Source organism: Solanum verrucosum, unplaced genomic scaffold, assembly GCF_900185275.1.
Source record: "Solanum verrucosum unplaced genomic scaffold, falcon-dt-bn FXZP01000161.1, whole genome shotgun sequence".
In the NCBI taxonomy this organism is placed as follows: Eukaryota; Viridiplantae; Streptophyta; class Magnoliopsida; order Solanales; family Solanaceae; genus Solanum; species Solanum verrucosum.
In genome coordinates, this window is record NW_026020127.1 from 1,602,719 (window position 1) to 1,624,959 (window position 22,241).

The 22,241-nt window shown below is 34.6% G+C and overlaps 3 protein-coding genes across 3 annotated transcripts; 2 read left to right on the forward strand and 1 right to left on the reverse strand.

The window, feature by feature from the left end:
* The first annotated feature begins 1,767 nt into the window (after positions 1-1,767).
* Positions 1,768-4,528, forward strand: LOC125825855 (3-ketoacyl-CoA synthase 11-like). The gene is made up of 2 exons (XM_049505141.1): positions 1,768-3,158; positions 3,614-4,528. Exons 1-2 carry the CDS (start codon positions 2,385-2,387, stop codon positions 4,397-4,399), a joined length of 1,560 nt encoding a protein of 519 aa, XP_049361098.1. The 5' UTR covers positions 1,768-2,384; the 3' UTR covers positions 4,400-4,528.
* Positions 4,529-5,912: 1,384 nt separating this feature from the next.
* On the reverse strand, positions 5,913-14,190 carry LOC125825862 (armadillo repeat-containing protein LFR-like). Its single transcript, XM_049505154.1, has 8 exons — positions 13,938-14,190; positions 8,421-8,590; positions 8,175-8,317; positions 7,770-8,026; positions 6,934-7,039; positions 6,682-6,820; positions 6,457-6,584; positions 5,913-6,369 (listed from the first exon to the last, which is right to left on the reverse strand). Exons 1-8 carry the CDS (start codon positions 14,134-14,136, stop codon positions 6,114-6,116), a joined length of 1,398 nt encoding a protein of 465 aa, XP_049361111.1. The 5' UTR covers positions 14,137-14,190; the 3' UTR covers positions 5,913-6,113.
* A 2,036-nt stretch (positions 14,191-16,226) lies between these two features.
* LOC125825877 (uncharacterized) lies at positions 16,227-21,740 on the forward strand. Its single transcript, XM_049505168.1, has 2 exons — positions 16,227-16,636; positions 21,193-21,740. Exons 1-2 carry the CDS (start codon positions 16,445-16,447, stop codon positions 21,550-21,552), a joined length of 552 nt encoding a protein of 183 aa, XP_049361125.1. The 5' UTR covers positions 16,227-16,444; the 3' UTR covers positions 21,553-21,740.
* The last annotated feature ends 501 nt before the right edge of the window (positions 21,741-22,241 follow it).

Consider the following 22,241-nt stretch of genomic DNA (forward strand, 5'->3'; position numbering starts at 1 on the left):
ATGAACTTTAATTTCTTTCATACTTATTGTTTCTGTCCATGCATGTTACAAGCTGAGATCTGTTTGAACGCGGTTTAATAAATTTTTCGGTAGGAAAAAGTTATATCATATACATAAATATAGAGAAAATTGAATTTTCTTGACGCAAAAAAGAAAACTCATAAAGTAGTGAGAGAAGTAACTCAAAACTACTTCAAAGGACATATTATATTAAAGCTATCTTAGAACAAAACTTTCTACTTAAATTTGAATTCAAATATAAATCAAATAAGGAGCTAAGGAAGGTTAGTAATCGTACCAAAAAAGTTCACTATTTGCATGACTCAAAATTGAAACTTCATTTTAATCATAGTGCGTAGCGTAACACATTATTTATATATTTGTAAGTTATTATTTGAATTTTGTCCCTATAAATGAAAATTGTGCAAACATATAGTCTTCATAAATAACCCTTTCACGCTATATTAGATTCACATATAATGTTTGCTCATATAGGACATGCATACTTACTCTTTATCTTTAAATTTTTAATCACACGTAGTCTAATATTTTCTTAAAATAAGATTTTCAGTTTGCTCAATATTATTGATACGTGAGATATAAGATGATGTGAACCAATAATGGATTGCAAGTTGGGTGGTGATTGTTGGGGAGCTACTGATATATATATAAAGATTTATATCAAGAAATTAATTATGATAAAAATAGAATTTATTTGATTTAAAATGCTGACATTTTTTGGTCAAAGATTACTGTCAACAAGTTCTTTATTTTCATATGTATTTTTTGAGCTTCATTTATGGGGTTTCCTTTAATACGAAGTCATGGGATTCTGAATTATGTATTTTTTTTAAAAATTGAAAGAACACGTAAATTTACATTAAATAAATAGCATGTAAAATCGTAACAATTTTTTAAAAGAAATTTCTTGGTTGTAAAATCTCATGTATATTAATTTATCGATTTCTTGTGTTATCTCTTACTAATTTCTTTTGAAAAAGAATATAACTTAAATAACACTTGAAATGGGCCATAAAGTTTATTTTCCCGCTAAAAAGCATAGAGATAATCTCCTACGTCCACTTATAATTTGAATAAAAACAAATGACACTATAAAAAAGTGATTTATCTATCGATCTTTCATGTTATTTTTCTGTTGGATTAATCCTATGAAAAGAACCATATAACTCAAATAATATCATGCATAAATAGCTAGCCTAGAGGAACAAAAGAACGTAAACAATAACGGAGAAAAGTATATCATATCTAGAAAGACGGAGCAAATGAGTGAAAGATGTCATGTCATGTCATAGACTTGAAGTGGTGATTAATTTCGTCTTTCATGTAAGACAATTAAATGCACCTCAATAAATTGATAAACTTCAACACAAGATAGATAATGCAAGGTATGCAGATAAAATCTCCCATTATCTCATGTAAATAGCCGAAAGTATTGAATATTCTATTGTAAATCCTTTCTATTTTTAATGAAAGGTCAATGCTTCAAGTCAAATAAAACTTAATATAATCAGTCATTAAATCTATCTTCCTTCAATTTTCAAATTACTAGAATTAAAAAAAAAATTATACACGAAACTTAGTATTATATTTATTTTTCCCAAGTGGCAAATTAAATTGCCATAACAATTAAAAAGTTCGTTGGGGTAGTTGCACCAGCCTGCTGTTCATGCATCCTATAAGTTGTCCAACAAATTCAACATTTTTTCCCAACACATTTACAACTCTATTTTTTTTCAATCTCTACAACAATCTTTCTCACTTAGGTCTCTCTTATTTTGTCTAAAAAGTTCTAAAAAAAATAATCGTATTTCATCTAAAAATCAATTTCTTCTTACTTGGATCTCTCTTATTTTTATCTAAAAGTTATTTTTTTCACTCTGGTATTTTTTATTTCATTTAAAAATCAGTTCTTTCTATCTGGGTACCTCTTATTTCATTTAAAAATCAGTTCTTTTCACTCATATATCTCTTATATTTCATCTAGAAGACATTTTTTCAGTCGGGTATCTCTTATTTCACCTAAAAATTCATTTTTTTTCACTTGGATATCTCTTATTTCATCTAAAATTCTGTTCTTTTCACTCGGTATCTCTTATTCATCTAAAAAGTTCATTTTTCACTCGGGTATCTCTTATTTCATCTAAAAATCCATTCTTTTCACTCGGGTATCTCTTGTTTCGTCTAAAAATCCATTCTTTACATTCAGGTATCTCCTATTTCATCTAAAAGAACAGTTCTTTACACTCGGGTATCTCTTATTTCATCTAAAAAACAGTTCTTTACATTCGGGTATCTCTTATTTCATCAAGAAAACTTCTCATTTTCTCTTCTCTAAGTTCATTGAATTCAAGCTCAGTTTAACAATGGGGGATGAGAACAACAAGAATTCAGTTAGCTCTGAAACCGCGCGAATTTCGGTTGAAGTTAACAATCTTCCTAATTTTCTTCAATCAATCAGGCTCAAATATGTCAAACTTGGTTACCACTATTTGATCAGCAATGCTATGTATCTGTTTTTGGTTCCTGTTTTGGGGGTACTTTGTGTTCATGTTATGACTATTTCAGTAGATGACTTAATCCAATTATTGGATAAATTGAAGTTCAATCTTGTTACAGTGATTTTATGTTCTGCTCTTGTTGTTTTTTTGGGGACACTTTATTTCATGACAAGGCCTAGAAAAGTGTATTTGGTTGATTTTTCATGTTATAAGCCTAAGCCTGATGTTATGTGTAGTAAAGAAGTTTTCATGGAGAGATCAAAACAAGCCGGGGTTTTCACTGAGGAGAATTTGGCCTTTCAGAAGAAGATATTAGAGAGGTCGGGTTTAGGGCAAAAGACATATTTTCCTGAGGCACTTTTGAGAGTGCCCGCGGAACCTAACATGGCTGAGGCAAGGAAGGAGGCTGAGATGGTAATGTTTGGTGCTATCGATGAGTTGTTGGCGAAAACCGGGGTGAAGGCTAAGGATATTGGGATACTTGTGGTGAATTGTAGCTTGTTTAATCCAACACCATCACTTTCTGCTATGATTGTTAACCATTACAAGCTCAGGGGAAATGTTATGAGCTATAATCTTGGTGGAATGGGATGTAGTGCTGGACTCATTTCTATTGATCTTGCTAAACAACTATTGCAGGTTTGTTCTTTTTTTTTTTTAACTTATAGTCTGTTCGGTTAAGTTTTTGGAAAGTCAAAAGTGCTTATTTTAGAGTAGTAAAGTGTTTGACAAAAGAAAAATAGATGTTTCGAATAATAATAGAAATTGTTTGGCAATTCTTGATGAGTCCCACTTCTCAAAAAGTATTTCATTAACTTTCTCCCATGTGGGAAGGTGAACTCAACTAACTTATGAGACAAGAGTGACAAACATTGATTGTATACAAACATGGTACTATTTGAAAAGGACACCCCGGGCCGCACCGTAAAGGGTGTAATGTAGACATCTTACCCTAATGCAAGCATCAGTAGTGATTGTTTCCATGACTTGAACTCGTGACCTAAGATAACTTTACATAGTACTATTTGTTTATATCAAGTATATTGAAATTTCTAATACTAACTGTTTGATTTTTATCAATGTTGATGTATCAGGTGAATCCTAATTCTTATGCACTTGTAGTGAGTATGGAAAACATAACACTCAATTGGTACTTTGGCAACAATAGATCAATGCTTGTCTCAAATTGCATATTCAGGATGGGAGGTGCTGCAATTCTTCTGTCAAACAGATCATCAGATCGTCGACGTTCCAAGTACCAACTCATCCATACAGTACGTACACACAAGGGCGCGGATGACAGGAGCTATGGTTGTGTGTTCCAGGAGGAGGACGAGAAGAAGGAGATCGGTGTTGCCTTATCGAAGGACCTAATGGCTGTTGCAGGGGAAGCACTAAAAACTAACATCACAACTCTCGGGCCATTAGTCCTTCCTATGTCTGAGCAACTCCTTTTCTTCATGACATTAGTCGCGAGGAAGATCTTCAAGATGAAAATCAAGCCTTACATACCTGATTTCAAGCTGGCATTCGAGCATTTCTGTATACACGCTGGTGGAAGGGCTGTACTGGATGAGCTCGAGAAGAATCTCGAGCTCAGTCAGTGGCATATGGAGCCATCAAGAATGACACTTTACAGGTTTGGTAACACATCAAGCAGCTCTTTATGGTATGAATTGGCTTATACTGAAGCTAAAGGGAGGATCAAGAAAGGAGACAGGACATGGCAAATTGCATTTGGTTCTGGATTTAAATGTAACAGTGCTGTGTGGCGCGCGTTGAAGACGGTTAATCCTGCTAAAGAGAAGAATCCATGGATGGATGAGGTTCATGAATTCCCAGTTGAAGTACCTAGAATTGTCACAATTAATGATTCTTGAAAAATAATTTTTAATTTTCCTCCAGTAAAAGTTATGTAGTAGTATTATCATTCTTTGTTACCTTAAGGATTGCAATATACAATGTAATTTGAATTGATTATTTATATAAAAGTGATACCAAATATTCTATTTTCTAGCAAATGAAGATCACAAACACGACGAAGAATTGTTAATCTGAGAAAATAAATGGTTACAATTTGTATTATGTTTACCTTAAAAGGAAAATTCACAGTAATAATGTATGGTTTGAGTTGTACATTTTCATTGTGTTAGAAACAAAGCACATATAATCCATTGCATGTCTAAACAGTTTATGTGACACGTTTTCTTTTAGTTTGTTCAAAAAGAATAATACTATTCTCTTTTGGAAACTATTTAATCTTAATATCGTTGTTTTACCATTAATAACATGATTTGTTAGAATCAACTCATCTAAATATTCTAAATAGAAGGAATGCATATAAAGTCAAGACAATTTAAGCTTAACGGTTATCGTTATCTACCAAATTCTAAAGCTTTCGAGTTTGCCTTCTTTCTAACATGAAAAATATGGGGAGAGAAAATCGGCATAATATAGTAGGAAAATTTACTATGCAAGAAGTGGAGGAAATATACTTAAAAGAGCTGAAGAGAGAAAATAAAAAAAACGTGTGAAACTCTAATCACCACTTATTTAAAAGGACAATTCTGATACATAGATATAAATGGGTGACATGTCAAAGGTCTTCTTCAATTTCTTAAATTTTGAGTTCATTCAAACACCATTCATTTAAAACGAAACGAAAGAGGTTGCTACAACAGTACAACTAGTTGTATTTGGGGTTTTATGATAAAGTGACTAGAACTTTGTATTAAATTCTAAGTAATAAATGCATGAAATGGTAGATGCAAATAGCTGAGTAAAGATGGAACCAGCTGTTTTGTGTACTTAAATGAGAAGGGGAAGCTGGCAAGAAGGGGACAACAAGGAGCTGGAAATAGCTGCAGCAACAGTAGGAGGAAAGGTGGCTCCGGTGCTTCAATATTGAGTTCATCCGAATCCAGTATCTCAATATTGAATATGGATTTTTATGTGAAAACACACCAAATTAGATAAGAAATAAGGATGGACTCTTTGGCATCGAGTTCATCCGAACCCTATGTTTTCAACACTGAATATAGATTTTTAAAATATGATTTCTAAACCCATAATGTCAGAGGTACAATAAGTCCAATACTAACAACCTTGAAGGTCAAACCCATCAAATTAAAATTCTGAATCCACCTCTCCCTGATAATATTTATCTGAAGGTACATATAGGTGTAGCCCAAGTTCTAAACTAAGTTTTAGCCACACAACTAGCTGCAGACTCAGAGACAACTTCTCTATCACATTTACTTTAAATCCCTTGTGGACTTGTAGTCCAATGTCAATCCAGGCGAAAATTCAGAACTCGGGTGTATAGAATACTTACAACTTAAATCATAAGAAACGTCTAACCGACACATCACGTCTTACCCGAGTATTCTTGAACCAAAGACATGAGGACTAACCCATAATTAGGGCACTTTGCCTTGGGGAGAAAGAACTACCTGCCAGGAACTAAATTTTACATTTAAGAGCTAGATTAGTGCTTAAACAGTACAACAGCAAGTTAAACTAATAAATATTCAAGGTTAAACTTATATGTACATCAGACTGTCAGCACAAATCCACCCAATACACCACTCTGGGTTACATGCCCCAAATCCCACAAGCTGATGCAACTTTGTTGCTTGGTCGTGATGTTAGTTCATATAATATCCTCGCGAATATGTCTGAGTACCTTGGATCCCCGAAGAGCATTTCCGCAAAGGCATTTTCATACGATAGGAGGAGGGGCTTGTTCTGCGGCTCCAACACAAGGTTTTCCAAAATAGTTGCTGCTTTCCTGCAAATTTCTGGTACTGGATGTGGCATTTTGATCACTTTCAACAGTCGATCAATTGCCCTGAAGTTCAATGTGGTGAATCAGTCGTTCAGATACAAAAATAAGAGGAATCTGTTAACTATAATTAGGTCAAATTCTGTCACTTACCATCGCTCACTGGCCAGCTTCAAACGACAGTCCATATTTATCTCTGCAAGGTTATATAATGCACCTACAGCAGCTGCTTGAGCATCAGTAGGTGGAGAGCTCATTATATCGACCAAACGTGTATATATCTGCATATCTCACAAATTGTGTTTAGTGAGTTTTCTGAACAATCATAAAAGTACAGATGGAAATTTTAGTACTGCAGCTGTCAAAATGGACATCAACCTGTGAAGCAAAAGGAAGTAGGAAAGGTTCATTGTCAGGATTTATTATAAGACGACCAATTAATTCAGCAGCGCCAGAGTGCCAAGCCTTCACAGCAGATCCCAGCATTCCCATGAGAGCCTTGACTGCACGTTTCTCCCTGGATCAAGAAACAAACAACTCAATTCAGAACATACTGAAACGAAAAAAAGCCTCCACTCAGTATAAAGAGCCAATAGTACAAAGCAAGCAACTGACAAGTCAAATGCTTACGTCATTTTGATAAAAGAAGGTTTTGAGGAGCTAAAGATCCGAAGATTCAGCAACAAAGCCAAATTCACTACAGTCTCGAGGGCATTTGTGACAAGTTCCTCATCCTCTGTCAACAAAAGAAATCCGAAATCAAAAATAGGTAGAGAGAAACATGTTTTAAATGGATATGAGTTGAGAAAACATTTTAATCAAGAATATCTGGCATTCAGCCATCTGTCAATTTTTATATGCTTTGCTTGAGCCAGGGTCCATCAAAATAACTTCTCTACCTTCACAAGGTGGGGGTAAGGCTGCATACACACCACCTTCCTCGATCTCACTTATGGGACTACACTAAGTATGTTGTTGTTGGCATGCCATGCAACAACATAATCAAGATTGTCAACAAAGTCCAAGCAGTCTCTTTAGATTATACCAGGCAAGCACAGGAATCTTAAATTGACCCTTTTCATTGGAAAGTATAAAATGAAGCCACATAAGTCATTAACTTCAATAAGCTGACAACAATAAAAAAAGGTGATTAAACAGGTAAGAAATTCAACTATCAGAAGTATGGAATGTGCTAAATATTTAGGGAGGTTTCCAAGGAATAAACAAGAGAGAATTCCTCTAGAATGATAGAATTTTCTCAGTAGGATTTATTGGTCTAAAAAGTCAATTACATACATCATTAACAATCAACATCCTCCTCAATGTATAACCAGGAAGATGGATTCAGAAGATAGATGAGTAAATGTCTTAGATGAGGAGAACATAATACAAACTGCCACATGATAGATGGCAAATTTAAACCAAACACAAAAAAACTAAGATTAAGTTTAAACCTCTTTTCCCACCTGTAACATAATCTTCAAGACATTGAAATATGGTTTCAAAGCAATGCCTGTGCTGCGCCATGATGACTTCATTATCTGGCATGTTAGAGAAGTTACGGATAATGTTTGAAGCAGCGACAGCACACAGCTGTTTCTCAGCACGCCCCTCCTCATCCAAGTTAAATAGGCCGTCTTCATCAAAATTCCAGGCTCCAGGGCGAAGCTTGTTAGCACACTTCAGAACAGATGCCTCTTTGTTGGAAGATCCAGATCCAGTACTGTGGTCAAAGGATATATGGAGCACGTAACACAAGGCAATTAAATACAGGGTAGGATCTGCATTGCAGATTCCATGCATTGGAAACTAAGATTTACAACAAAAGGCATCTGGAAGAAGACGGAAGGGGTGAGGGCATGCTGAATTACCTAGGATGAGGTGAGGGATTATCCGAGTTCAAGGCCTCATATTCATTTCCAAATCCAGTAACAGCTGAATTTGCACCCAATAGTCGAACACGTGGTGTCTTCACAAGCACCCTTGGTAACGTTATATCACGCCAGTCATCTATCTGTCAAACAGATCATTGCCATCACTATGATATTAAATAGGGAAAAACTAATCAAGAGTCAACCATGAAGCAGAAGTTACACGGAAAACATTGAGAAACATACAACTTGAAGTAGAGCATCAAGCAACCCAGGAATTTTCGCAAGAGGGGTTGCATCTTTGCGGATTTCATCTTTCTCTTTAAATGATAGCAAAGTGAGAGCGTTTAATGCCCACGTCAGCTCACTCTTCAATCCACTTTGAAGTGCCAGAACAATCCTTTTATTATTCTGATCTGTAAGAACAGAAGATTGGTAACCAAATGATAATCATAAGCATATGTGGCTGGAAAATGCATCATTTAATCCACAATTCCACATCCTTGTCTTCTACAAATGCTTGTATTATTTCCTCAAATTCAACAGGTCAAAACAAATTTTCAGAAATGCTGCAATTTACATAAATTGTGTTTTATCTTACGCCAATAGTACCTTATGCGGATCAGAAAATATTTTAATTTACTTACCTTCTACCAATGCCTGCACTATTTCCTCAAATTCAGCAGGTCAATCAATTTTTCAGAAACGCTGCAATTTACATAAATGGTGTTTCATCGTACACCAATGGCTGTACCTTATGCGGATCGGAAACTACTTTAATTTTGCTTAGATTGGGTTGACCAAATTCTTGGAATGTTACAGTTGGAGTACTGGAAGAGTCAAATCTAGTCCCAAATGGATGTCCTAGAGGTAAAGGCAAAAGGCATACAAAAGCTCAAGAACTATTAGAGCTTTAAGTGCAAGAACTATTAGAGCTTTAAGTGCAAAGCACAATCAAAGCATATATTTGCAAGGACCTCAACTAGTCCACCAGATATCTGCTACTTTCCACAGCGCAGATGCCAAATAACTCAGGCCCCCCTCACCCGACACTTTGACATATGGAAAGTTTATGTAGCTTCTTTTGACTCGATGGGCTTTGCACATTTACCTCCATGGTCCATTCCATTCCATTGACATCTACGTCATACCCTTTGGTAATACAAGTAAAATACTAAGAATATAAAAATATACAAAGAATTGTAAACATCTATAATCTATACATGTTGAAAGTTCGAAGTTCCTAGTGAAATGTTATTCACCTTTTTTACCCTTTAAAATTAGATTTCATATTGGATAAAATAGTCATTTTATTATCTCCCTAATTTTTATGACTTTGAAATCAACTAAGATTTTGGTCATTAAGTCTTTACTTATTTGAATTATTTAGGAAGTCCTAATGACTTCAAAATTAATTAAGAGTTTACTTTATATAAATTCTTTCCTTGTTTTAAAAGAACTTGAAAAATATGGAAAATAATGGCTTTTATGGGCCAAACAACACAACTAGGAATATAAGTCCATTGAAAGATAAGTCCATTTCGACTCCAAGTTTAGTCCCATACCAAATACGTGGTGATTGTAGAATACTGACATTCATTTTTGGAGATTAGTCCATTGAATACAAGTATGTATACGGAATTGTTAAAGTAGAGTTATTGTACAACTAATACTTCAAGCTCAAATAGAGCATAGCAATTACAGATTGGATCTAGATTTATATTTTCTATATCTATCTAAAAGCACGAAGGCCCTTCCCAAAATGTTGTTCCCTTTTTTACCTCTTAAAATTGATCTCACACTAGACAAACTAGTCATCTAATTATTTTCCTAATATTTAAACTTTTGAAATCCACTTAATTTTTTGTTATCAAAGCTTTCCTTATTTGAACTAGGTAGGAAATCGTAAAATTTTGGTTATTAAAACTTTCCTTATTTAAACTAGGTAGGAAATCCACCGAGTTTAGAAGGTTGTGATTGGTCCAAAGGGCGGGTCACAGACGGATTTCTCGGTTATCAAAAAAAAAAACTAGGTAGGAAATCCTAAAATCAAACTTCCCTTAAAATTTTTTATTATTAGATTGAAACGGAGTCGACCTTCCCTCAATAGTAGAGATAACAGACCCAATAGACATTTAGACAAAGGAGTTGTTGTATCTGCACGAGAAATGCTTTCTTGGAAGCTCTTTGTTAATATGATTAAAAAGTGCTTCTTTATTCTCAACACTTATATAAGAGGTTCCAGATATAATGTACTATGTCCGGTACTAGTGAAGGATGCACTATTTAATTGGGCCTTTAGAGGACAGAAGATAAGACTTATGCGTGTGGGATGTTGATCCATTAATTGGAAGATATTTGTTGAGCTATAAGCCTATGTAGCAGACGGTTTAATCATATACAAGCCTTACAAGGCCGATAATCGAATAAAGTTTGATAGTGAGGCTAGGAGGTGAGCATCTACCTCCAGATTACAGACCGAGAATCAAGAGGCTGAGTTCTGCACAATAACACCTTCATGAACGGTGACAGTGGCAAGCACAGTCCCTTATTAACATTAGTTGACAAATTCACATTAAAAGGGCAGATGAGTGTTTTAACCCATTCTTCTTAAAAAGATTATTGCAAATGCACAACTATGGAGAATTTTTCTAAGTGACTAATCTGAAGGAGCCACTATACCACCTTAGACGACAAAGGAAGGGAGAGGAGAGGCAACTAAGAACACAATCCCAGTGTAATCTCATAAAATAGTCATTTTATTATCTCCCTAATTTTATGACTTTGAAATCAACTAGGATTTTGGTCATTTAATCTTTACTTATTTGAATTATTTAGGAAGTCCTGATGACTTCAAAATTAATTAAGAGTTTACTTTATATAAATTCTTTCCTTTTTTTAAAGAACTTGAAAAATATGGAAAAGAATGAATTTAATGGGCCAAAGAACACAACTTGTAATATAAGTCCATTTCGACTCCAAATTTAGTCCCATACCAAATACGTGGTGATTGTAGAATACTAACATTTATTTTTGGAGATAGTCCATTGAATACAAATATGTATACGGAATTGTTAAAGTAGAGTTATTGTACAACCAATACTTAAAGCTCGAATAGAGCATAGCAATTGCAGATTGGATCTAGATTTATATTCTCTATATCTATCTAAAAGCACGAAGGCCCTTCCCAAAATGTTGTTCCCTTTTTTACCTCTTAAAATTGATCTCACACTAGACAAACTAGTCATCTAATTACTTACCTAATATTTAAAATTTTGAAATCGACTTAAATTTTTGTTATTAAAGCTTTCCTTATTTGAACTAGGTAGGAAATCCTAAATTTTTGGTTATTAAAACTTTCCTTTAAACTAGGTAGGAAATCCTTAAATCAAACTTCCCTTAAATTTTTCTATCATTAGATTGAAACGGAATCGACCTTCCCTCAATAGTAGAGATAACAGACCCAACAGACAAAGGAGTTGTTGTATCTGTACGAGAAATGCTTTCTTGGAAGCTCTTTGTTAATATGGTTAAAAAGTGCTTCTTTATTCTCAACACTTATATAAGAGATTCTGGACATAATGTACTATGTCCAGTACTAGTGAAGGATGCACTATTTGATTGGGCCTTTAGAGGACAGAAGATAAGACATATGCGTGTGGGATGTTGATCCATTAGTTGGAAGATATTTGTTGAGCTATAAGCCTATGTAGCAGATGGTTTAATCATATACAAGGCTGATAATCGAATAAAGTTTGAGAGTGAGGCTAGGAGGTGAGCATCTACCTCTAGATTACAGACCGAGAATCAAGAGGTTGAGTACTGCACAATAACACCTTCATGAACACCACCTGACAGTGGCTAGCACAGTCCCTTATTAACATTAGTTGACAAATTCACATTAAAAGGACAGATGAGTGGTTTAACCCATTCCTCTTAAAAAGATTATTGCAAATGCACAACTATGGAGAATTTTTCTAAGTGACTAATCTGAAGGAGCCACTATACCACCTTAGACGACAAAGGAAGGGGGAGGAGAGGCAATAGAATGATGGCGAAAACAAGAAAGTGGAGAGGATAGCTAAAAAGAGGGGACCACGGCATCAAGGAAGTAGATCTAAATCATAGTGGGGGAAAAACACAAAATTAGGTGACACTATAGAAGCATCGGTAGAACCAATGATCAGAGAACAAAAGGAGTAGCAAAAAGGCATCCCTCAACAAATTGAGAGGCATGAGAGTATCTAAGACAGCTTATCTATCCCGTGAGTTTTTCCCGAGTTATAGTGACGAGAATTATTTGAGTAATCATTTATGAACATTACTAACTTGAGCAACGAAGTGAGCTTTGGACTTGTTTTCTTCGGTGAGCTTTGCATAAAAGGTTCCTATAAACGCACACTTGTTCGAACAAACCTAGATGCAGATCAACATCCTTCAGGACTGCCTTCTCCCAAAGGATCAATCAGCAACTGTGAAATGTAATACACCCAGAGCTCAAGGACTGCGAAAAATCAACTATCCAAGTAGATCTCAGGTCTAGTGAGGAATGTCTTTCCTTTCTGAAACCCTGCCCTCTATGTTATTGTTTCCAGGCCATTCTGAGAGTCAACATTTTTGTATTTTCAATTCTATATTAAATTCTCCAATTTGACACGTGATTCCAAAATGTGCAACAACATACCCAGTGTAATCCCATAAAATGTGCATTTGACTCAAAGGCGAACTTTCACTTGACAACAATGTTTATATAGGTTCCAATAAATGGCCATGATCCTGGGTGTCTAGCTCCTCAACTTGACAAAATTCAAACAAAGTCTCTAGTTCCTACTAAAAGAGCAAATGTCTAAAAAGAAGGCAGTAACAGCAGGTGTGACACCAGGAATAACTTTCCTGGGGAGCATCTCCGTTAATTTTAACAACATTATTCTGCATAGAGTAACTGGAAAAATGAAATTCATTTGTTGTTCAACAAAAAAAATAAATTTAGTTTTAAGTTACCAATTTTAAAAAAATGAACTAAGTTTGTTGCAAATAGGTGAAATTCCCTTTCAGGGTACTGGCTATTTATTCCACCCCTCTCACTACTTTTTTTATGACTGTGGTGTCTGGGCCAACTTACACGCACCTTAACGTGATACCTCCCACCAACAACTGGTAGCAGATAACACTGTTAATCAAGGTTATGACAAATAGGAAGAATCACCTAGTGTTTTTTTGCCTCCTTGAGTTTTGAAGGTGAGACCTCAAAGTTCTCAACCACTGACCACTAGGCCACACCCTTGGGTGCCTCTCTCACTACTTTTCTAACAGCATTTTTCTCTGTAGTTAGGGATTTAGGTTAGAAATTCTTTTTCGAATCCTTGAAAGCTATTGGATACGAGTAAAAGTTAATTTCCTAAACAAGGAAACAACCGGCAGGATACAACTTCAACTCGACATTACCGTCCATTTACTCACACCTTATACTATGGTAATTCAAACCCCTAAGCTTCATCACGGACATCCGGACAAGGCCGCACCCCAAGCTCAACAAATTCATTAATTCAGCTCGAAGTTACACTGGTAATGCAAATGGCAGTACAAAAACTCAAATAAATTACTCAAAATTACATTTATAAGACCACCTAAATTTCATTCATATATATACCGATACATTATCCACATAGCACTACAAACCTTCACCTCCTTTTAAACCTATAAAGTTAATGACAAAGCATTCAAAATTCAGTATGATACACATACGATAAGGCACTAACTGACCAGCAAATGCATAGTGAACATGAAGTGAAGGTCCGAGAAGCGTTGGCGGAGCTACTGAGTCGGCAGCACTGGATGCGGCTGCCGCTGCAGCAGAGGCAGCGGCGGAGTTACTGTTTACGCTGCCTAACGGACGTCCTCTCTTAGCTGCCGGAGTAGCTGAGCCACCGCCAGCTACACCACCGCTTTGCCGCTTCTGCATCTTTTTCCCGCTTATTTCTCCTTTCTGCTATGCACAAAAACCACTGTGAAGAATTCGAGGTGTGTGAGAGAATAAATGATGAAACAATGGGTCGGGTTTTCATATAAGTCCAACATTGAGCCCATGGTTTTTTCATATAAGTCCAAATGTGTTTTCTTTTCGAAAAATTACATAAATACAAAACTTAAAATAGGGAAAATTAAGCAAATATCTCATAAAAGTAAAATAATTACAAACATATACCCCTTTATATTCATACCTCACTAAATATTTTATATTATATACCCCAACTAATTTCTGAACAAGAAACCTTAATGATGTCACACCCAAACTTTCGGAATTGGATGTAGTTAGCCCCAAACGTATGAGATTTATGTATTTTATATTATTTTTTAAAAAAAATAAATTATTTGATGTCCGATATCTTCATTAGAGTTTGATTAATTTGAATTCACGACATGTAAGGTCCATTTGAGAAAAGCACTCCATGTAAAAAAAAAAATCATAGTCAAAATTCAAAATTCAAAATTAAGACATCTGATTAAACAAGAATAACTTCATTTGTTGCACCACATCATTTGGTGGTGAATTTGAAGTTTCAATCATAAAATTTAAAAATCCAAAACATTAACAATTTTTTTGTGATAAAGTGAATGTCATAAATCGTTTTATGCTTTAAATAAATTGATCTTTATTTTTATTCTCCAATAAATTGATCTTTATTTTTATCCTTTAGCAATTGAACTTATATCTAATATAATGGGCATAAGTTCTTTAAAAAATAAAGTTATATAATTTATAAAATACTAGTATGATATAAAAATATAAAATTTATGACTGGTAAAAAAAAGTTAAAATATAAAATATATGTCTGGTAAAAAAAAGTTATTTAGAATTAGGTGAAAAAAAATTTAAAAACTAACATTAAAATTACCCAAAAATGCAAATGACCCAATGAACAAACAGTTGAAAGCAATACTATGGACACCATTATTTATACCAAAAGTAGCCACTTTTTGGTTTGTTTCAAATTTTAACCATAATTTAGAAAATATTATAAATCTAGCAACAAGAAAAAAATGATTTGTGTAAGCATAATCCTTAAGTAAGCCCAAATGAAGGTTTGAAGTCAATAGAGACATAATATCCGTAAGTCTCGCAAAGAGAATCATATCCATAACTATTTATTGAAATTAATAATTATTTGAATAATTTGAAAATTAGACTTTGTAATAATTTAAGTTGAAACTATTATAATCCGAACATGTTAGAATTGATTCTTACAATTATATATAAAAAATTTACATTTGTCAAATTTTTAATTTTCTATTTGTAGTTGTGGATTAGGCGCACGATCATGATCTGATGTTAGCAAGACTTCTTTGATCTTTTGAGTTTATAATTGTCTTGAATTCAATATCTACTCTATTTAAATATCCATACTAGCATAGTGTAGACCTTGAATGCCTCTTACATGGCCTTCTGAAGCTCTCGATTTTTTCTTATACTTATTTAAAGATGCGTACATTCATAATGTTGTGTTTTAAATTACATATTTCGTAATGCTTTTCATCTCCTTATCCTATCGTGTCTTCTATTTTTTCATTTGAACTTTCTTTTTTATAACAATTACAATATCCGATTAAACATATCATTTAAAATTGATCCTATAAAATTTATTGATTATCAAAAATAAAATACATATAGTATTTTTTATTTCACAAAAGTTCCTTCTTCCTTTGTTTTGGCACAACAATAAAACTAGGATTATAATTAAATCAATTTATTCTATTAAAAGAGGTGTGTATCTCGAACTATTTCACTAAGTATTCGTTATTTTTATATACAACAAACATCAAATAACTTTGTTCATCAAAATTAAAATAAATGAGAAAAAATAATCTAGTATTTTATCTTTACTGAGAATTGCAGCCGTTAAAACACTAAGCAATTTCTTTTCATATACTTAGCTTTGATGAGTAAAAAATATTTCATAAAATTAATCGAGACGGAAATCGAGTACTACCTCTGACAAGTCACATTTCAGTGCCACGGTGGCATTAACAGCATAAAATTTTTGTCGTCTCATCTCCTTCTTCCTTTTTATTCTTTTTGAATATTTTTCTCTAAAAAAAATCCAATTTCTTCGTCAAAAAGGCAATTATCAGATCAAAAATTCGATTATTCATCTTCGATCGATTTTTTCACCGTCGATTCTCGTTCCGATAATCGACGATTTCATCGGAATCGGAAATTCGAATCAATCAACTTTGATCTGTTTTTGTTTTAGATCAGATCTGTAAAAGTTATGGGAGGTTTCGTATCGAGATTCTGGTTCATGATGTTTCCGGCGAAAGAGTACAAGATCATTGTTGTTGGATTGGATAATGCTGGAAAAACGACGACGCTTTATAAGTTGCATCTGGGTGAGGTGGTTACTACCAATCCTACTGTTGGTAGTAATGTTGAGGAGCTTGTTTATAAGAACATACGATTTGAGGTGAGCAAACACTGTATCTGAATTTCATAGTGCTTTTTTGTTTTGTTGAGTTATAATTGATTATTCAATCATTTTGCATCAAGTTTATGCGTGAAATTGAGCACCAAACGGTGTGATTTAGTGGTCAATGAAGTGGCTTAAGAACTGTGAGGTATTAGATTAATTCCTAGAAGAGACGAAAAACACTAGGTGATTTGTTCCTATCTGTCCTAGTTTTGGTGGCCTCGGTGGATAGAGAGTTACTTGGTATATGATGCTGGTCGGAGGTTGTAGGTATCATGTGGATTAGATTTATGAGTGAAATTGAAGTATAAAGTTGTTCCTTAGTGGACAAAGTTACCTGGTACCTATTGCTATTATGTTGTTGGTGGGAGTTTGTAGGTATCATGTGTAATTAGATTTATGAGTGGAAGTGTAGTACAAAGTTGTTCCTTAGTGGACAGAGTTACCTGGTAGCTATTGCTATTATGTTGCTGATGGGAGGTGATATGTATCCTAGTTTGACGAACTGTGCGGAAGCTAGGCCATACACCACGGTTATCAAAAAGGAAAAAAGGGGTTATGCGTGAAATTGTAGTATAAAGTTGTTATGTTGATAAAGAAGGATTGATTTTTTAAATGGGTAATTTTTGGGTTAGCTTGCTCCAAATTCCCCATCTAGGCCTGTCTTGAACTCGTAATAGCCTATGCATAAGCAATCATCGTGATTGAGGAAGCTATTTTAGTTTGGCAATGATTCAGCCTAGATTATGACATTGGATGTCTGTTAATCTCGGACAGATGGGAAGAAATAGCTTTACCTTCTTCTCATGCTGGGATTAGAACCCATGTCTCCCATGGGCTTCAATTCCAACTACTTTGAATTGCATGAAACCACACACTTGGGTGCTCAGAAAAGAACGATTTTTGTTTAACAGATATAATACAGAAATGAATTGGTTTGATCCATATATATAAATGGTAATTGCAAGTTGAGGAGATTTATTTAGTATTATCATTTAGTTTTACTTGTTTAACTTGGTATACGTGCTCAGAAATGAACTGATAGACATTTGCTAACATGCTTTTGAGAAGGTTCTGGTTGCTAATGGGAAGAACTCAGTTTGTTCCATGCTAGTGATTAGCACTTGTAATGAAGAATTTATCCGTTTCTCCTGGAATGGTGGTTAATGAGATGTTATTACTATTAGACAAATTCTAGTATGAGAACATGACCTCTACATTGAAAAGAACCCTGGTATTGACCCGCTATTTACTTTATAGTTTATAGAATAGGCTAGCAGCAGCTAATGTGTACCAATCTGGAATCATTTAAGAAATTGTCTTTTATGATATCCCAAGGTCTGTTTGGACAAACACATATTCAGCTGGCAGTGTTAAGCTTGTCAGACTAAACATTTTTTCTTTTTCTTTTTAATTTGAAGTTGTTCTGATATTTCAATTATAGTGTGAGTGAGAGATACGATTCTGTACAAGTCTGTCTATGAAAATAATAATAATTTGAAGATTTTGTTTCTGAGGAAGCTATCCTTTATAAGTTGATTGTGTACATGATGGTTTTCAATATCACTTAATCTGATTAAGTGACCGAGGATAGGACAGATGTCGGTAATATAGGGATTCACCAACTTAAATTTAGTAGTTGGGAATTAGAAAATTTGAGGTGGATTTTGGCTGAACTTTTGAGGAAATGTATCACATGTTAGTCTAACTGATGGATCAAATGATGGAGAAGTAGTGGGTCAAGTTTTTTAGAATCTAGGTGGAGGAGGAAGAAGAAGCAGAGGTAGAAGAAGGGTGAGGAAGGCAATAGCTTGTTCAGTTCTAACTCAGAAGGGTTAATCTTCACAGAAGAGGATCATTTTGACAGGACTAGATCAAGTTGTGCAGTTCTTTAATCTACAAATGCTTGCTGATGACGAAAAGGGATCACAGTTTCTTATAGTTTATTGATGTGATGGGGGAGAAAGCCACATAAAGTATGAATAAGAAAATAGAGAATTCCACAAGAAGTACATGATTGTGAAGAGTCCAATCATCTATGCTGATTGGAATATTTAAGTGCTCCAAAAAGGTTAAAAAAATAGAAAAGTTACACCTATTTGTACTTAAGTAGAAGTGTTTGATATGTTGGAAGTAATTCTCCATGTATGTTTTCATAGAAAGTGTTTTTCTAGTGTTTGGTTTGTGAATGGAAAATAAGTTTTTGGCAAAAAGTATGTACTAAATATTAATAATGGTATCAGCAAAGCATAGTGTTTGATGGAACTTTTTATTACTGAAGAATGTGGTAGTTGGAGCAAGTAATATGAACTTAAGAATTAAAGATAGCAGAAAGAAAGATGACTTACTTCTTAAGTGAGAGAAGTAATTTCCCCCCTCTTAATAGCAAAAAAAATTGGCTTCTCTTAAAAACGATATTTGTCTTGCCAAGAGCTAAATACTTATCTATTTCTCTTTGTCCATAGTGTCTACATGAGCGCCAAATTGGTAACTTCTCATGCTGTCCTTCAGTCTTTCTACCTCCTCAATTTCCAGTCTAGCGACATCTGTATGAGATTTGTAGCATCACCATTCAGTTCCAAACATGTTCCACACAATATACTATAACCTGTATGTAATCGTGCAATGCAGCAACGGTTAACATCCCAATAGGAATGGGCTAGTTGGATGTCAATCTGCAGAGTAGGATTTTGGGCGCCATTCCTTGACTTAAGTTGTTTCAGCCCTTGAGCGAGTTTAAAGAACTTTCTATGAAAATTCTTAGTTTGGGTAATTCATAATTGGATCTTCTGTGATGAGTGATTGAGTGGTCCTTCTAGTCCCATGTTGCTATTCAATTATTTTGCTGTTTGATGCAGCACATGAAATATTAAACAGATGAAGTAGGTTTATAATGTGCAACTTTATTTTCATGATGACAACTTGTGAAATCATCTTAAGTGCTGTTTCTTTTTCTCATAATGGTGTTCTCTCAGAACAATTGACACCTTGACAGTGTGGTTTTACATGATAAAATTCTTCTTTTTCGATAACCGAGAAATCCCGAGGGCCAGTGGCACATGGTCCGCAGTGCTGTGGATAATTGGCTCACCCCTCTACCCTACTTTACTTTTAACCTTCTCCACTTAAATTCCGGTCTTTTGGCTGCGCCAAGGTTCGAACCTGTGATGCTCGTAATAAGATTCTTAACTTAGGTGGGTTATAGTGATGCTAATTATAGTGTTCTCATTCTTTTCCATCTTTATGCACAATGCTTTATTTCTTTTTCCCTACCCTTTGTGGAAGTTGATTCAGTAGTATTTGTTGTTGCTCTTGTATCTTTTAATCAAAATGGTTAATTTTGTGGACCCATTATCTGTAATGAGGAAACATTCATCGCTTAAACAGTTAAATGATCTTATGGTCATAAAAGCCACCTAATAAAGAAGAATTTCACTTTCTAAGAGCAGGTAAGGGTACCTTTTGGGCCTGAAGTACTGGAATTTCTAAATTTCTCTGAATGAAATAATTCTGATGACTTTTTGATCTGTGAAAATGAAACCGTCTACAACACAGTCAAAGATATCTTTTCCTTGAAAAATGACTACTACTATTTTCTGAATCACCCCAAAACCTACAATCTTTTTTTTTTGACCAAATTACTTCTTTGCCCTAATTGAAAGATGTCCTAGTTACAGGTGTGTCTCTCAACTCTCAACATTATCAGCTATTAATGTGAGTGCCTCTGGCAACCTTTAAGGTCACTAAGTAGGTAAGCATATTGGATTTCACTACAATTCTGTCTTGCATTCACCCAATTTAATAATTAAATTGTTTTGTTGCTCAGGACTAGTAATGCTAGAGCCAAGAAAATACTTCTGCTGAACCTATCTAACAAAAAAAGGTTTTACTTCTGCTGAACCCCTCTTAACAACCAGAATAACTGAGGATATTTGTTTACTTGAAAGCCTGATTGATTTTAGTATGCATGACATGCTTTTGCTTCTAGCTGACACTTGACACAGGTTTATATCTAGTGCACATGGGTTTATGGGTTCATGTTACATTGAGTAGTTTTGAAGTTGTGGTCTAGTCTGATTCAAGTGTGCACTATACTCCAACCAAACAATAAGGAGTATTTTCTGTTTTATGTGGACTTGGATAGGAACTCTTATGATCAATGGTGTATTGGCCTTCAGTAGCCACTTATGAGAAATAATTGTCCTTGGTACCGTGATTGTTTTTGAGCAAACACTTTCTTCCTCTTGAAGCCAGGGAATTCTTTTACTAACAGCTTGAAGCATCTAACGGCTGTGAAAACACACTTGTTAGAAAAGAAAGAGACCTTGTGATACCATCATTGACATTATTTCCTTGTTTCTGCCCTCTGATGTGTACTCCTTGTATTATAAGTTACCATTATCCTCTCACTTTTTTTCTCCATTGAAAAAGTGTATTGACAAAAGACTGCAGGTTAATTCACATGTTGTTTTGCCTTTTATATATGGAGAAATAGATGAGGGCAGTTCTGTTTATCTTACTCCTTTCTTTCTATTTTATGCTGTTTTTATCAGGTCTGGGATCTTGGTGGGCAAGAAAGACTGAGGACATCATGGGCAACTTACTATCGTGGAACTCATGCTGTCATTGTAGTTATCGATAGCAGTGACAGAGCCCGTATTTCCACTATGAAAGATGAGCTGTTCAGGTTGCTCCCACACGAGGATCTGCAAAATGCAGTTGTACTAGTCTTTGCAAACAAACAGGATCTTAAAGATGCCATGACCCCTGCAGAGATAACTGATGCACTTTCCCTTCATAGCATCAAGAACCACGATTGGCATATACAAGCCTGCAGTGCCCTGACTGGTGACGGTTTATACGATGGTTTAGGATGGATTGCACAGAAAGTTCCTGGCAAAACACCAACCTAGACGTCGTTAGACAAAGGGAATTGTTCTTTTTCTGTATTCACAGAACTAATATGAAACTCCACGCCCTTGCTGTAAGTTTTGCATTTCCTTGAAGAGCTACTGGTTGAACCTTTTCTAATAGCTGTGACAATTGACTCCTGCAAGGATATACAAGATTTGAATATTCTGCATTGCAACGTTTATATCATAACTCAGTGTAATCCTATAAGTGAGGTTTGAAGAGGATAAGATGTACGCAACCTTATGGGGTAGAGCGTTTGTTTTCAAATTTCAAATTACCCTTGAACAACCCATATTTATATATTATATTTATACCTTTCGAAAACACATATACACTTGACTACTTGTGCATTCAAAACAACTTCAGCTTTAAAAATATGTAGATATATAATTATAATCAAATATTATATTCAGGTGAATTATATTTTGCATGCACAGAAAATGCTCTACTACATTTTGGAAAAAGAAAATCTAGCTATATTATTATTTTGCTATAAGATAAACGTCCCTTTTGAATAATTACGTGTTCGATAGAGCGGTGGATCCATTGTGATTATTGCTACGTGGCTCCCCTATGCACACGTGTCATCGTTTCATGATAATAAATAAATATTACTACTTAGGTATTATTTTCATTTCTTCACTACTCTTAAAAAATCCCTCCTACTTTCCAGAAGAAGAAATGTCTA

Bases quoted from the DNA above. Each gene is read 5' to 3' on its own strand.
- LOC125825855 (XM_049505141.1), top strand. From the start codon at position 2,385: ATGGGGGATGAGAACAACAAGAATTCAGTTAGCTCTGAAACCGCGCGA. The intron at 3,159-3,613 runs GTTTGTTCTTTT...TTGATGTATCAG, and splicing joins TTGCTAAACAACTATTGCAG to GTGAATCCTAATTCTTATGC.
- LOC125825862 (XM_049505154.1), bottom strand. From the start codon at position 14,136: ATGCAGAAGCGGCAAAGCGGTGGTGTAGCTGGCGGTGGCTCAGCTACT. The intron at 8,318-8,420 runs GTATGTTTCTCA...TCTGTTTGACAG, and splicing joins TTGATGCTCTACTTCAAGTT to ATAGATGACTGGCGTGATAT. The intron at 6,585-6,681 runs GTTGATGTCCAT...TGAGATATGCAG, and splicing joins TACTTCCTTTTGCTTCACAG to ATATATACACGTTTGGTCGA.
- LOC125825877 (XM_049505168.1), top strand. From the start codon at position 16,445: ATGGGAGGTTTCGTATCGAGATTCTGGTTCATGATGTTTCCGGCGAAA. The intron at 16,637-21,192 runs GTGAGCAAACAC...TGTTTTTATCAG, and splicing joins ATAAGAACATACGATTTGAG to GTCTGGGATCTTGGTGGGCA.